This window comes from Aulostomus chinensis, chromosome 18 (genome assembly GCF_037954235.1).
Source record: "Aulostomus chinensis isolate RoL2024-O1b breed Wild chromosome 18, RoL_Achi_v1.0, whole genome shotgun sequence".
In the NCBI taxonomy this organism is placed as follows: domain Eukaryota; kingdom Metazoa; phylum Chordata; class Actinopteri; order Syngnathiformes; family Aulostomidae; genus Aulostomus; species Aulostomus chinensis.
The window spans coordinates 13,574,312-13,587,993 of NC_141337.1; the positions used below are offsets into that span (position 1 = coordinate 13,574,312).

At 42.4% G+C, this 13,682-nt stretch overlaps 1 protein-coding gene across 5 annotated transcripts in view; it reads right to left on the reverse strand.

Moving 5' to 3' along the window:
* Positions 1–835: 835 nt before the first annotated feature.
* Positions 836–13,682, reverse strand: part of elfn2b (extracellular leucine-rich repeat and fibronectin type III domain containing 2b) — a 77,590-nt gene continuing 64,743 nt past the window's right edge. For all 5 annotated transcript variants that reach the window (XM_086184752.1, XM_086184753.1, XM_086184751.1 and 2 more), the window contains 2 exons: positions 8,537–9,218; positions 836–8,453 (listed from right to left, as the gene is read on the reverse strand). In XM_086184752.1, the coding sequence (XP_086040878.1) occupies positions 5,937–8,453; positions 8,537–8,875 (2,856 nt within the window). In that variant the 5' untranslated portion in view covers positions 8,876–9,218 and the 3' untranslated portion in view covers positions 836–5,936. The remainder of the gene's footprint in view (positions 8,454–8,536; positions 9,219–13,682) is intronic.

Here is a 13,682-nt window from a genome sequence, read left to right on the forward strand (position 1 = left end):
TCCACTTCCATCAGGTTTAGATTGCCACTGTCTTTGTTTGGATACGGGCTTAAAGATAAGAAACACTTTAATATGGGATGAACGTAGCCGGTCAGATCAAAGAAGCTCAAAACGGGAAGAGCAAAGGTTAAAGTAAAAGAGAGCGAAGGAGCCGACGAGTTGTTATTTTCTCTAACGAACGGTTCAAGATTAGATCAAGACCAACTCTCTACATTTAACTTAAGATGTGGTGTCATACGCTTTTATCTTGAAACATTTTTACCATGACGGAGAGTTAAGGGCAATTCGATTGGCCCACCTCAGACCACAGCAAGCAGCTTTGTGTGTATGACAAATCTCTCTAGCGTAGAGAAACACAACGCAGCGTGGTGGTAAACAACTACCGGCAACAGTCAGTTTTATCCCATTTTAGCACTGCACACTCTGCTAGCTCGTGGCTCAACACCTAGCAAAGGTAATTATTAGTATATAATACAATCTCCCAAATGAAAACCAGAAAACCGTCAATATAAAATGTCACATAGAATTGAAAATTAAAAAAAAAAAAAAAATTTAAAACCTAAATGTTCAAATCAAGATACGTGACGATACAGCCCCTACAGTTTTTTTTGTTTTGTTTTCAACGTATGTCCACTCTTTTTGTACACAACAATATAGTTTTTCTCTCGAAAAAAAAATACAGGGAGTCATGCAAATATAACAACTTTTCTTTTTATGTAGTACACTATGTTAAGCTTTCTCTGTTCTTAAACCTTTATAACACATATCAATGCATGTACTAAAATTCAGTCCCTTGTTTCCCTGATGCCCCTCCCTCCCAGCCCCCCCCCCCCCAAAAGAAAGCAAAATAAAAATAATAAGAAATAAAATAAAGAGCAAAAAGAAGATAGAGAAATACACGGACATACCAAGAGATCAGGCTGAGTATAAAACATCCATAGAAGCTTTTTTTTTTTTTTAAACCTTAGCAGTTTTTCTTTTAGCTAGTGTACAAAATTCACATATATTTCACAGATTCTTTAAGTCCTTTGGAAACTAAAACTTCAAGAAATTAATTTTAAGTGTATCATGTCAATGTAAAACAATGCGATTTTGTTTTAAAAGTGTTGTGGAAAAATGGTGCGACGCACGAATCGATCCTTCCATAGATTTGGCTTGCATGACGCCGTCAAGTGCTCTTCTGCTCAGAGGTATATTTCAGCGGACGCGTGTATTATTTTTGATCCAAAATGGTCAGGAGATGGTTTCAACATGGACAATGAGGCCCACTAATTGCCTTTAATTTGTTTTGACCCTTTTATTGAGTGCTTGGCAGCTGGTGAGGAGGTGCTGGCAGTGCTTTAGTCATCTCATATGCAGAGTGACCGAGACTTCCTTCTCTATTCCATTGAGATTCAGAGCAACGTTAAAAAAAAAAAAAGGACATGCGTTGAATTACATCTCATAAGCTCTTTTGTACATCGTCACGAGGAAACACGTGGTTTTAATTTACCCATTTATCAATTTTGGCACATCATCCACACAGACTGAACTCCCACACAATGAGCTAATGGACTTAATAGGCTGTTCAACAAAAGGTCTACAGATGCCAAATAAAAGCATTTGAAACCCGGCTGTCAGCGCTAATACACGCCTGTCACCTGCCTTAAAGTTAAGTAGAAATGATGCTGCCTTCTTCAAGGGTTTAAAAGTCCCCGCAGTTGTGAGAGATGTTTCTGCTTTGTGTGTTTTTGTGCATGTGTGTGTTATACAGTGTGAGCCCACAGGTGAACCCACAGGTACATTTTTTTTTGGCGCATTCCCGCTTCTTCGCTGCAAGCCACCTGCCTGCGTTTAACCAGCCGGCTCCTCTCTCGCTGCTCTCCCCTCTTTTGAGGACTTTGTCCATTACCTACCTTTCAGGAAAAGAGTCCTTGTTCTTTTCAGAGTTTAGACTTAGACTGTGACTCATACTGACTCACTTTTTTATGTTTTTTTGGCTGTGTGTGTATTGTGGACGGGGAGAGAGAAAATGTTTTTAAACTCACTGACATCAGCATCAGCAGCAGCAGCAGCAGCCACATCCTACAAAGATATAGATCGCTGTTTGTCTGGATGGGTCGACTTAATGTGACCCACGACAGTGAACATTTCCCAGTGACTCATTAAAGCTCTTTTTCTGCTCTCACCCTTCTCCTGTTGCTTGCTTTTTAATGACCAATTCACTCAGCGGGTTTAAGTTGCAATCACGCTAAAGCCTTAACATCATCGGCCCACTATTTGTTGACTCCTCCACCTATGGCGCTTCAGGGGTGGACGCGCTTTGGGTGAATAAATTGGTTCTTCCCCGTTCGTATACTAGGACAGTGACTGAACGGTCTGATCAAGCTAAACCTAAAGCTCAACTGCAACTGTGCGTGTAAACCCACTGAGTAGCTTCTATTTATGCAGAATGTCTATTGTCAGCCAGTGATAGCAAATATGAGCCCAATAAAATCCATCCCGAGTGCTTTAGTCCACCTTTGAAAGACGCATATATTTACGTGTATTAAAAATACAGTTTTAGTTGGACTCAGGTAATAATTGACTGCTTTCTAGCATCATGTAAATGTAAGCTATGTTATTATAGGGTTAGGGCAGTGTAGCCTTTGTTGTCAAATCAAGTGTAAATGTAATATGGGATTTCCAATTTGCATTGTAGTGTGCAAATGTGCAAGTATTAACGTACAAATGTAACAATCCTTCGCATGTTGTACATTTAAAAGTGAGTCAGCAAGCTAACAGCAATAGAATGACCTAAGAGCAGGTATAATGACTTCGTTTGGAAGTGTTTGCGGCCCTGGATTTGTTGGCTGGTAGCTGCAGATATTTATGCATCCACCTGAAACTAATAACCACGACAGAAAACTAATATTTTAATAATTATCCCCCAAGATTCAGCTCCAATTGACAGTTGTTCTTAATCTGACCCACGTGTTAATTATTACACGTGAGGGGAAAACATGTTCAGCTGCAGCCTTTAAAAAAAACCATGGGATATTAAAAGTGGAGAAAAACCAACGTGATATTGTCCATTGTCCGTTTTGTGTATATTTGTACCCTCAAATCTTTGAAAATGGCAGTTGGTGACTCAAAGCCTCCCTTATCGAATTCATGTTTTTCCATAAACTGCTCTTCATTTTCATTTATCAGCCTTTTTTCGTTCGGTGGTTGTTTTGGCAGCGTGTTTTCAAGTAATTACTAATGGTGAGCAACACAATATCCCCTCCAGCTACTGCAGCAGCAAGAAAATGATTTGATTTTGCTGCCAAAAATAGTTTTTTTTCTCTTCTTTATAAGTCATTTAAAAAAATTGGCACTTCATACATTGGTGGTGAAAGCGATAAAGTGTATCATCATGGAGACTCAGTCAAGCAAATGTTTGAATTAATTTGGATGTCATTGAGCAGAGGAGCACTTTAACACTCATGCAGTCCTATGAAATCGGTTTCCTGAAAAACACATTTATGTGTGAATTATATTAATTAAAATATAAGATGTTTGAAATCAAAATAAGCTGAATGGATTCAATCGGATTGGGTTTCATCAGATAGATGGATTAAAAAAAAATGGCAGCTGAAATAATGATCCTCAACGTCCACTTGTGGAAATGTGTTATGGAGGATTTGTTGAACACATGATGGCATTAGGGTTAGGGTTAAAAGGGTCTTTTGATGGCATTACACAGCAACAAAGAAACTCCTTTTCTCTGAAATGGTGAGTCTTTCACAGTTACAAGTTCCTCAGGGAAAACCGCGTTATCTCAGATAATAGAACATCAGTGGGAGACGAACATTTTTCCAAGACTGTATGTTCATCACGGTGCTTTATCACATAGAGAAGGCGTGTGAGGCGGCGCGTACCAGACAGACTATTAGTAGAAATGACAGGGAGGGCCTTGATCTCATGCGGTCTATTACCGTAAACTCTCTCCAACAGACTCCACGAGATCTTAAACCCAGACCATGTGAACACACCTTAACAAAAACGGAAGCAAAGACAAAAATACAAAAAAAAAATACAAGGAACAATATACGAAGAAAAGGTCAAATAAATGCAATGCTGAGCAGAGCAGAGATGCCGTACCAACTCCTACATACCACTGGACCTGAAGGAGCAGGGGCCATCATGCACAGTAAAAAACAAGAAATTGAAATTAAACTGTGCTAAAATTAAATATTTTCTCTTGATTATAACCCTAAATAAAATCTGGAGCAAGGACCACTTATGTTTTCACATTTTAGGGTAATATGACTCAAATTTTGTGAATGCTTCACAGCTGTTTAGGTACAGTAGGCAGTTTGCCTTTTATTAAGATGTCAGGAGATCTCAAACAGATCATACTGATAGAAAAGGCCAGGTGGAAGGAAAATATTATACATAAATTGAGATTATTAGATCATGGCTGTGGTAGCAAGAGGCACTGTGCTACTCTCGAAGAGCTAAGCATCACGGCCATGTGATGTATGTCTGGAAAAATACAGTTATTTGTGCATTCGTTCATGTCATTAGTCATCTAGAATGGGTTAAACACAGCTAGCCAATCACCGGCTAGGATATTCACAAGTATTATCAATTTGGGCATATACAATAAAATCTGACAAGGCATGCCAACACCCACTTACACTGACCACTGTGCACTACACAGTCACACACATAGTTATGAGGCATAAGGTGCAAGCGAGCATGCCTGTCACAAGTTGGCTAATTAGGTTATCAAGAGACAACAATAGTACTAATGTCCAGAACAGAACAGAGACGTTGGCAGTAATTAAAAGGCTCCTTTCTCTGTGCATCTCATTCAATTTTATGTTGGAGAAAGGATCTGGAATGTACTATGGTACTCACATTGGATGATATAAATAATTTCTTCTTAACTTGCTTTTAATTTACTACATTCACAGTGGCTACAGATAATTCCTATAATTACTTGCCTCTGTTTTTTTCCCCCTCTGTAAGCCCACTCATATGGTTCACATTATTCATGCTCCTCTCTAAAGGACTGGGTGATGTCATTTCACAATAGGTGTCTCATTACCATCACAAAGGGTCCTATTACGTTGGTATGACTATAACAAGGATCACAAAACCTGAATTTGATCATTACTTGGGCTTGGTCTTTCAGTTGATGTTGAATAACATTCTTCGCATCTCTCATTTAACCATGCGGTTAGTATGGAAAAAAAGTGTATTTCTATTGTGATTCCTAATGCCGCCGGTCCTTTTTGAGCTCCTTTCACTGTTTTTGCATTGTTCATTTATTTTCAGATTTGTTCTTTCTGCCTTACGGATGCTATTGAAATGCAAATACCTCAGCCGCACCAAGTATATCCTGGAAGAGAGCCTGTATTTGACAACTTCAACTTCACTAATTGGCATGTCATCACTTCTAATAGAAGCCAGATCCTAACTCACCTTCACTCAGAAGTCTAAAAACATCCAATTTGTACACTGAAAATTATCACATACACACCTTTGCTGAAGTGACAGTTATTCACATTGACCCTCTGTGATTATCCAGAGATGAAACACATGGCACTGAGAAAGACGGACTAAAAGATCACCAAGTGTGATCACGCAAAGAGTTTTAAATTACACAGTTTATGCATTTGCTCCCTGTGCTATAAATAAAACCTGCAAACAATTAAACAAGAATTATTCCGAAATGGTGCTACAATGAAAGTGTAAAATAAAACACCATGACTCTTATATCTCAGGCACAGTTTCACAGTCCGTGCTCTTAGCACAATATTCTATACACCTAGCATGCCAAAAAGAAACAAAAACAAAACAAAAAACCCCAAAGGCAAAATTTTGTCTTGCATTTTTCTTCCAACAAATAGTTTCTCTGGTTAACAGGTCTAGAGCCAGAAGTAACCAAATTCCTTTTCCCGCAATGCTTCATTCTGGTCTCCCAGTCAAAGCTTCTGCTGTGCTGACACACCCTTCCAATAATCAAGGATGTCATGCAGGTCCTCGCCTTTTGCGAACTGCACCTTTTTTCGAAGAGCATTTCCAGCCGTCACATAACAGGCCTCATCCCGCTGGCCTTTGCGGTAAGGACGGAAGCGCTCCCAGATCCTCAGTGAGCTCTCTGAGGAGTACTCCGGGCTGGAGGAATAGCCAGAGTAACTGGAATGGTGGCGAGCAGGCGATAGCTGGGAGTAAGATGCTGCATCCCTACGGGAGCGCGTCAGCGGCTTTAAGAAGGAAACCCTTTGGGCTGGGGACCCCTGGTGGGAGCCTTCATAGTAGAGAGCTGGGACGGAGTGGCGGTGCTCCGAGCAGTGGTAGTCCTGCTGCACCTCCAGCTGCTGTTGCTGCTGCTGCTGCTGCTGTTGTTGTTGCTTTTGCTGCTGTTGATGGTAATGGTGTGGCTTTTGGTTTTCCTGATGATGGGCACCAACACCACCACTGTCGCAACCACCACCACCCCCTCCACTGCAGCTCACACTCCCCACTAAAGGCAGTCTTTCCAGGGGCTCCCCACAGCCCACAGGACTGGCCCGGTCAGGGTACTGTTGTTGTTGTTGATTACAGCCATCTGGACTCCGTGGCTCAGGAACATCCAGGCTATACACCCTTGCTCCTCCACGGTCCCTGTCCCGACCCACAGAGCCACAAGAGCTGGTGCTGCACTGTTTCTTGACAGCATTTACAATAACCACAGCTGCATCTGCACTCATTTGCCGCTGGATTGGACGTACAGCAGTGGCTGGTGGAGGGGGTCTGTAGGGGGGAGTGACAACAAAGCCACCTCCACTAATCCCTGGGCGCTCAGCAAGAGGGGCATTCAAGGCTGGGAGGGGAGGTGGTGGTGGAATTTTGTTGGAACCGCTGACTTGGCATGTGTCTCCCTGTGGGATTAGGCCACGAGTGAGGGAAGAGGTGTTGGTGGGGGGAGGGGAGGTGGCATTGGAGGAGGCTGTGGGGTTGGAAGAGGACCCTGAAGCAGCAACGGCTGCTGCATCCAGTTTTAGTGCATCAATGCAGTTGTTTATAATCTGGTTGACTTTGTCCACCTCCATGGCAATGGTGGAGATCTCTGATGCAGAGCCATGCCCATCATCATCGGAGTCATCCCCAACATCTGTTCCATCATCGTCCCTTAAATCTTCCCCCCTCATCCCTCCATGCCCATCTCCTACCCTCTCCATGCCTGTTCCTCCACTTCTTATATCCATGTAGTTTCCTTTACTTGTAGCCATAGCCTCTGAAAAGGCAGTGGCCATCTTTTCCACTTGTGGAATTGAAGAAAGTCTGGAGGAACTGGTGTTGGCTGAGTGAAGCATTCCAGAGCTAGACGATGTGGACATTGGAAGTTTGCCCCCATGGTGGTGCTGATATTGGTGATGTTCCCTGGACTGCTCTTGAAGCTTGTGGACTGCCGATGGATCATTTGCTACGGCTGCTGCCACCTCTGGCCCGTAGCGCATTTCCAGTATGGTTTTCTTGACACAAATGGCCTTTTTCTTCTCATCATGCATGCGTTTCTTTCGTAGACAGTAGTAGACAAAGCCCAAAACAATAAGCATGCCAAAAAGGCAGCCCACAATGGTCATTATGTAGTGTGTAGTGGTTGATGGTGTGGGAAGTGTGTCATCAGGATTTTGAGAACGAGTGGAAAACTGGAGGCAGGTGTGGTTGTAACGTTGAGAGTTGCGGATAGATGCGACACAAAAGGTGTAATTGGTGTGTGGTTTGAGCTTATTGAGGGTGATCATCTCCTTCCTGTTCTTCAAGGGCATGACGTCTGACACGTATGTGTGGTTGTATTGTGTTAGAATATACATTTTGCTGTAGGGCCGTGGAATTTGCACCAGGAGAGAGGCTGATGACAAAGAGACATGGTGGAGCTTGATGCTTGGAATGAAGCTGTGTTCTGGGGATGAGGAGGAGGTGGTGGGCTGGTGATAAGGTCCCACACCACCGAATATCTCTGGTCCAATCCCAGAAGGGCCATCCAGATCCGGTGGGAGTGATGTCATTCCTGGAATCATCACGCCATCCCGACAATGGGAGTACAAGATGTTTTTAGCATTTCGACCAGCGTGACCGGCAGCAATGGGACTCAGTAAGGGAAAGCCAAACATCTCCCGGGGCGTCTCACACTGGAGTCGGTCGTAGGTGTGTGTTACATTGTTGAAGGACTCCAACCAGGTTAGAAAGGTGTAAAGATCACACCCGCAGTGGAATGGATTTGCTGCCAGTTCACATACCATTAGTCGACTGAGGACTGTGAATGTAGATGGATCAATGCGTGCAAGTTTGTTGGATGACAGATCAATGCTGCTCAGGCTGGGGCACTCCCAGAATGCATTGTTGGCGATCACCTCAATGAGATTGTGTTGCAGGAAAAGACACTGCATGCGTCCAAGCCCTCTCATCATTCCTTCAGTTAAGTTAGTCAGCTTGTTGTATCCCAGCTGAAGAACCTGAGAAAACATGAAAAATAAAATTAAGATAAAGTGAAAGCACAGAAAAAAAATCTGATGCATCGTGTTATTTCCCCCCTCACCTGTAAGTTAGCTTGTCCTGCGAAAGCTCCATCCTCAATATAGCTGATCTCATTCTTGGTCAGGTTGAGGTCAGTCAGGTTGGTGAAACGGTACATAGAACTGAAGAGCACAGCCTTTAGCTTGTTCTCATTCAGCCTCAAGTCATGGACCGTGTTGTTGATGTGCTGTGGAATAGTCTCATACGGTGGCTGGTTCTGACTGCAGATAGCCAGCCAGACGTAGCCTTTATCCCCCTCAATGAGCCAGCAGTCCCCGCTGACCATGATGGGAAATTGGGAGTAAAGTAGCAAGGAGGAGAGAGTAAGAAGGAGAGCAGACGTGGTAGAAGCACCCTTCATGATGCCGATGAAAGCCAATGAGAGGATGCTAGAATGATTTAGGAAGTAAATGTGGAGGCAGGCAGAGAGGTGGTTGGTTTTTTTTTTTAGGAGAAAAAGAACGCACAAAAGGTATCTGGGAAGAACTAGAGGAGAAGGGTCCAGGTTGGGTATAGAAAAAGGGGTGAAGGCTTCACAACGCCAGTCACAGCTTTATGGATATCATGGTGATTAGCAGGTGACCTGTGTTACGTCATATCTCATTGAGCTGCAATGTCTGCTCACACAGCTCGTCTTCATGCTCTCTATTTTGGTTGCAGCTCTGACTAACTCAAATAGATGGACTCTTGGAATAGTGCAGGATCTGTAGAGAGAATAAAACAAAAGAAACACAAGAAAGTTAATGTAAGTTATACAGCTTTAATAATATAATACGCAATGGCTTTACAGTTTGCCTATCGTTACGACCCTGTTTTGGTCGCGATATCTCTGGAGTGCCTTTAGGGGATTTCTTCAAATCAGGCTCAAATGTCAACTGGTTCTTAAGGATGACCTGAAAAGACTTTGGTGGTAAAGGGTTAAAGGTCAAGGTCTCTGTCACCTCACAAGAACACAATATCTCTGAAGCTCCTTGTCGAAATTTTGCAGGTGGTGCGCAGAAAACCCTCCTCTAACTGCTATTGCTCATTGACACGATTTATTGATAATACTCATATTTCCAGTTCCTCTTGATCCTCTTGAAGAGCATTTAAAAAAAATAAATTAAAAAAAACCTCTAGCAATCCAGAGGGATCAAGACATATGAACAATAAATTCTGATACTGAGCAAGAGCAGTTGAGGACTTTCCTGTCTAATTACTTCAAATTAAAATGATTGTCTTGGAAGTTTCAGATTGTGTTCCCTGCACACCATAGTGGAGTAAATACTTTGTATTGCATTTCAAACAGCAATCTGGAATTTAAATGTATGGGAATGGGTAAATGAATTCAGACTCCAAACTACCAAATCTCGAAAAACTTTTTGTCGTCTCATATTTATTCTATTCCCTTAATCTAGAAGCTTCACACGATCATTCCCCTCTGGGTATTTTCCATTTTTTTCTTCATCTCAGGTGCATCTCCCCCATCATGTTAACACATTATGCAAACCTTTTGGCCATCCACACATCCCCTCCTTTGTTTCCCACACGGAACTCAATGAGGTCATCAAGCTTTGCCTGACACCTATGTTCACCTGCCAATTCTTCCGCAGTCCTCGGGACACCTTCTTTTAGACATGAAATGCAGAATTAATCAGACTAAAGCTGACAGCACATTGTCTCCCCAGACATTCCTTGTTATGACACTTTCCTGCCAAAACCTAAGCTCTGGATCCCATCTGCATGTAATTTGAATATCAGTCAAGCATTTACATAAGGAGGGGATTAGCTGCCTGTTGCATCATGATAGAAACTGTCCACTTGTCGGCTCAGCAGCTGGGGAAAACACACTTAAAATGACACACACGTTACACAAGCAGACTGAAAGTGACACATGCCCTCGCCAGTCAAACACATCCTCACAGTAGAGTGCACGTATGCAGGATTTTGAACTATGACACCGCACAACAGTTGGTCTGCCCACATGCAGCATTCCCTTATCTTGTGTACTCACTGCAGTGTTTTCCAAAATTTCTGTCTTTCATTCCGGATCTACTAACAACCTCTTGATTATTATCATCTCATCAAATCCCCCCCACGAATGATAATCTCTCTGCCATTCTCCCTGTAGAGCAGGCCACATTACGTGTTTGTGCTCCAAATTCAGGCTTCTTTCTAACTGCAAGAGAGAATTGAACTCCTTCCCGTCTATTCCGGTCTACGCTCCCAGGAGGTGCCAGAGAATCAGGTCCATCTTTTTTTTTTTTTGGTAAATCTAATTATTTCTGAAGAAATTTGTTGCTCCTGAAACATGTGTGAAATGATATTTTATCATGTGCAGTCCAGGGGAGCTTTACATGGCAATTCAATTAGCAGCATGTTAGACACCAGACATGGATAATCTACCATTGATTGAAAGGGGATGAATCTCCAGAAGGAGACAATGACATTTTACGGGATGAAGTATAACAATAATTGCTTGGAAAGTCTCCCACATTAAGATTTATTTAATGATTGCAGTGCCCATGATTTAGCATAACCCAAAGCAAGATTTCTTTAATGGTTTAAAGTGAGTCAGAGCCCTACATACAGTACAGTATAAGGACAATATTGTGGCACTTACACTCTTTGAAGTAACACATTTAGTGATGCCAACAACCCAAGACATCCAAGTTTTATAATGCAGATTAAGCAGCTTTCACTGATTTTGTGCTTGCCAACTAATTATGTGTTTGTTTTGAGGCCTTTTTTTTTTTAAATTAATTGACCGATCTAAAATTTGGACTGCAAAACACAAACTTTCAGAGGTCCATCACTGCATATAACACTCACAAGCACTGGTGAATTTTAGGGTTTAATTAGGTTAAGTTTGTCTTCAGAATTAAACACAAGATACTATTCCGAAATAACCCATGCTACAGGAACAAGAACCTGCTGCTGCTTATCTGTAATTCTACTTGTGGGAACTCTACACACACACACATACATACATACATACACACACACACACATTTGGCAGGGATGAAAGCCATCGACCATCACTGTGTGAACAGGGGGGGCTGCACACAGTTGCTGTCTGTGCTGGCGGAAGACAGAGGAAGCTGAAGCCCATGGCAGAGACGACAGGTTGCAGCTGGGTGAAATTGGTCTGTTACCAACTACTCTCGCATTCCACGCACCACTGTTTGGAAAGGCTGGTATTAGTTTCTTATTTTATGGAGATAAAACTATTTTTTGACCTTCTATATGTGCCTCATCCTCCTGCTATCTTCTTACTTTCTGCGTTGAGGTAGATTAAGGGTAGAGCATCCTCAGGGAGTCCTCTCTCTCTCTCTCTCTCTGCATTCCCTTGCACCAAGACATCCGAATTTTGCTTTGGAGATTTCCAACAATCACGACTTTTCATAGCCAGAGATTGTCCAAAACTGGAGCTGAAGCTGGGGTGGCAGCTTGTCACAAGGTTTGATAAAAAAAGATAAATGCATAACATTGAACAACTGCAGACAGGTGAGTCGCACTTCTCCATACTACACATTACTAATCTATATCCATAGCATATTCATGTATTGGGACACTCGCTTCTGATTAATCGTCTAAGTATTATTATTATTTATTTCTATTTTTTTTACTTCCACATGAGGCGTGATCCAATTCAGTGCCCCACATAATGAAACCAAAAGGGCTCACATTAGGGAGGCAGGAGGCCCTGCATGAGAGCATGTTGAGGGAAATGATTACATAATTAGAAATATGGGACATGCAGAGCACCTGTCTCGAAGGGAACAAGCATGACTCACAACACTGAAGCAAACTGTATGAAAAAGAAACAGGACATGATATTTTCTTTCGTTATCCTACACTCCTGCAGTAGTATTGCTTATTGAACAGACAGTATTCAAAATATTCCTGCAGGAAACATTTTATTCTTTTTACCAGCATTTGACTGAGTGATGAAGGAGAGCGGTTTGGTCTTTTGTCTGATGAGGTAAAGATTCATCATGCAGAGGGAGGATGTCTTGTTTCCTCTCGGTCACTGTGACCCGCCCCGGTGGAACGAAGTAGTCATCTAATCAGAGTAGGTCACAGTGGCAGAAATAGTTCAACTCTAGGAAACTAACAGGTGAACAGATGGTGCGAGGGTAGCTGACTGGCAGACTTCCAGTCCGTCCATAAATACATCTAGTGAAAGAAAACTACCTTTCATGAAAAAAATAAAGGCTGAGTCCCACCAGACGGTGACACAGGAAAAAGCTATTTTATTCCTTGAAATGAGGGAAGAACTGAATTTTTATATTTACAAGTCAAAGGGTGACTTAGGTCTTGATAAATGCATCATACACTTTAACCTTGAGAGATACTTAACCAAAAATGTATATTTGGCCTTTCAAGTTGTCACAAATAGGTGACTTGAGCTCACAAAGCTCTTTTTACCCTCCCGTATTACTTCTTGAAAGCAGGAAGAGCCGGATATTTAGCTTGAAGCTACTGGCAACTGATGGCTAACAACAGCAAAACTGTCAAAAATATTGATTTACAAACTCTCATGAGTAGCATTCACGTCTTCCTAATGCAGCCATAGGCTCAGTAAACCACAAACACTTTCACTTGAGCAAAAAACAAACCAGCACCTCCATTTCTGCGCTAATTCACAGTAGCATGACCAGCTGAAGCATTCGGTTGAACCTCTCACACTTTTCACCTCAAATCAAAGTGTTTATGGATGACAGGACATACAGTAAGAAGAGCTGTACTTGAGAGTTTCTCAATGGATGGTTTTGACAGTTTTGCTGTTTGTTGTTGACGGCCGTTAGCTTCACGCTAAATATACATAGCTTGCTCTTTCTGCATTCTGGAGTCACATAGATGTGACGGAACGGTGAAAAACATTTTTTGAGTAAGAAAAATATCCATCCATCCATTCATCCATTTTCTACCACTTATCCTGTTAAGGGTTGAGGGGGCTGTAGCCTATCCCAGCAGCCTTCTCGGGAGAGGCGGGGTTCACCCTGGACAGGTCACCAGTCCATCACAGGGCCAACACATAGAGACAGACAACCATTCACTCTCACAGTCACACCTACGGTCAATTTAGAGTATCAATCAGCCTCGTCCCCTCTTGATGTCTTTGGACTGTGGGAGGAAGCTGGAGTACCAGAGAGAACCCACACAGGAACAGGGAGAACATGGAG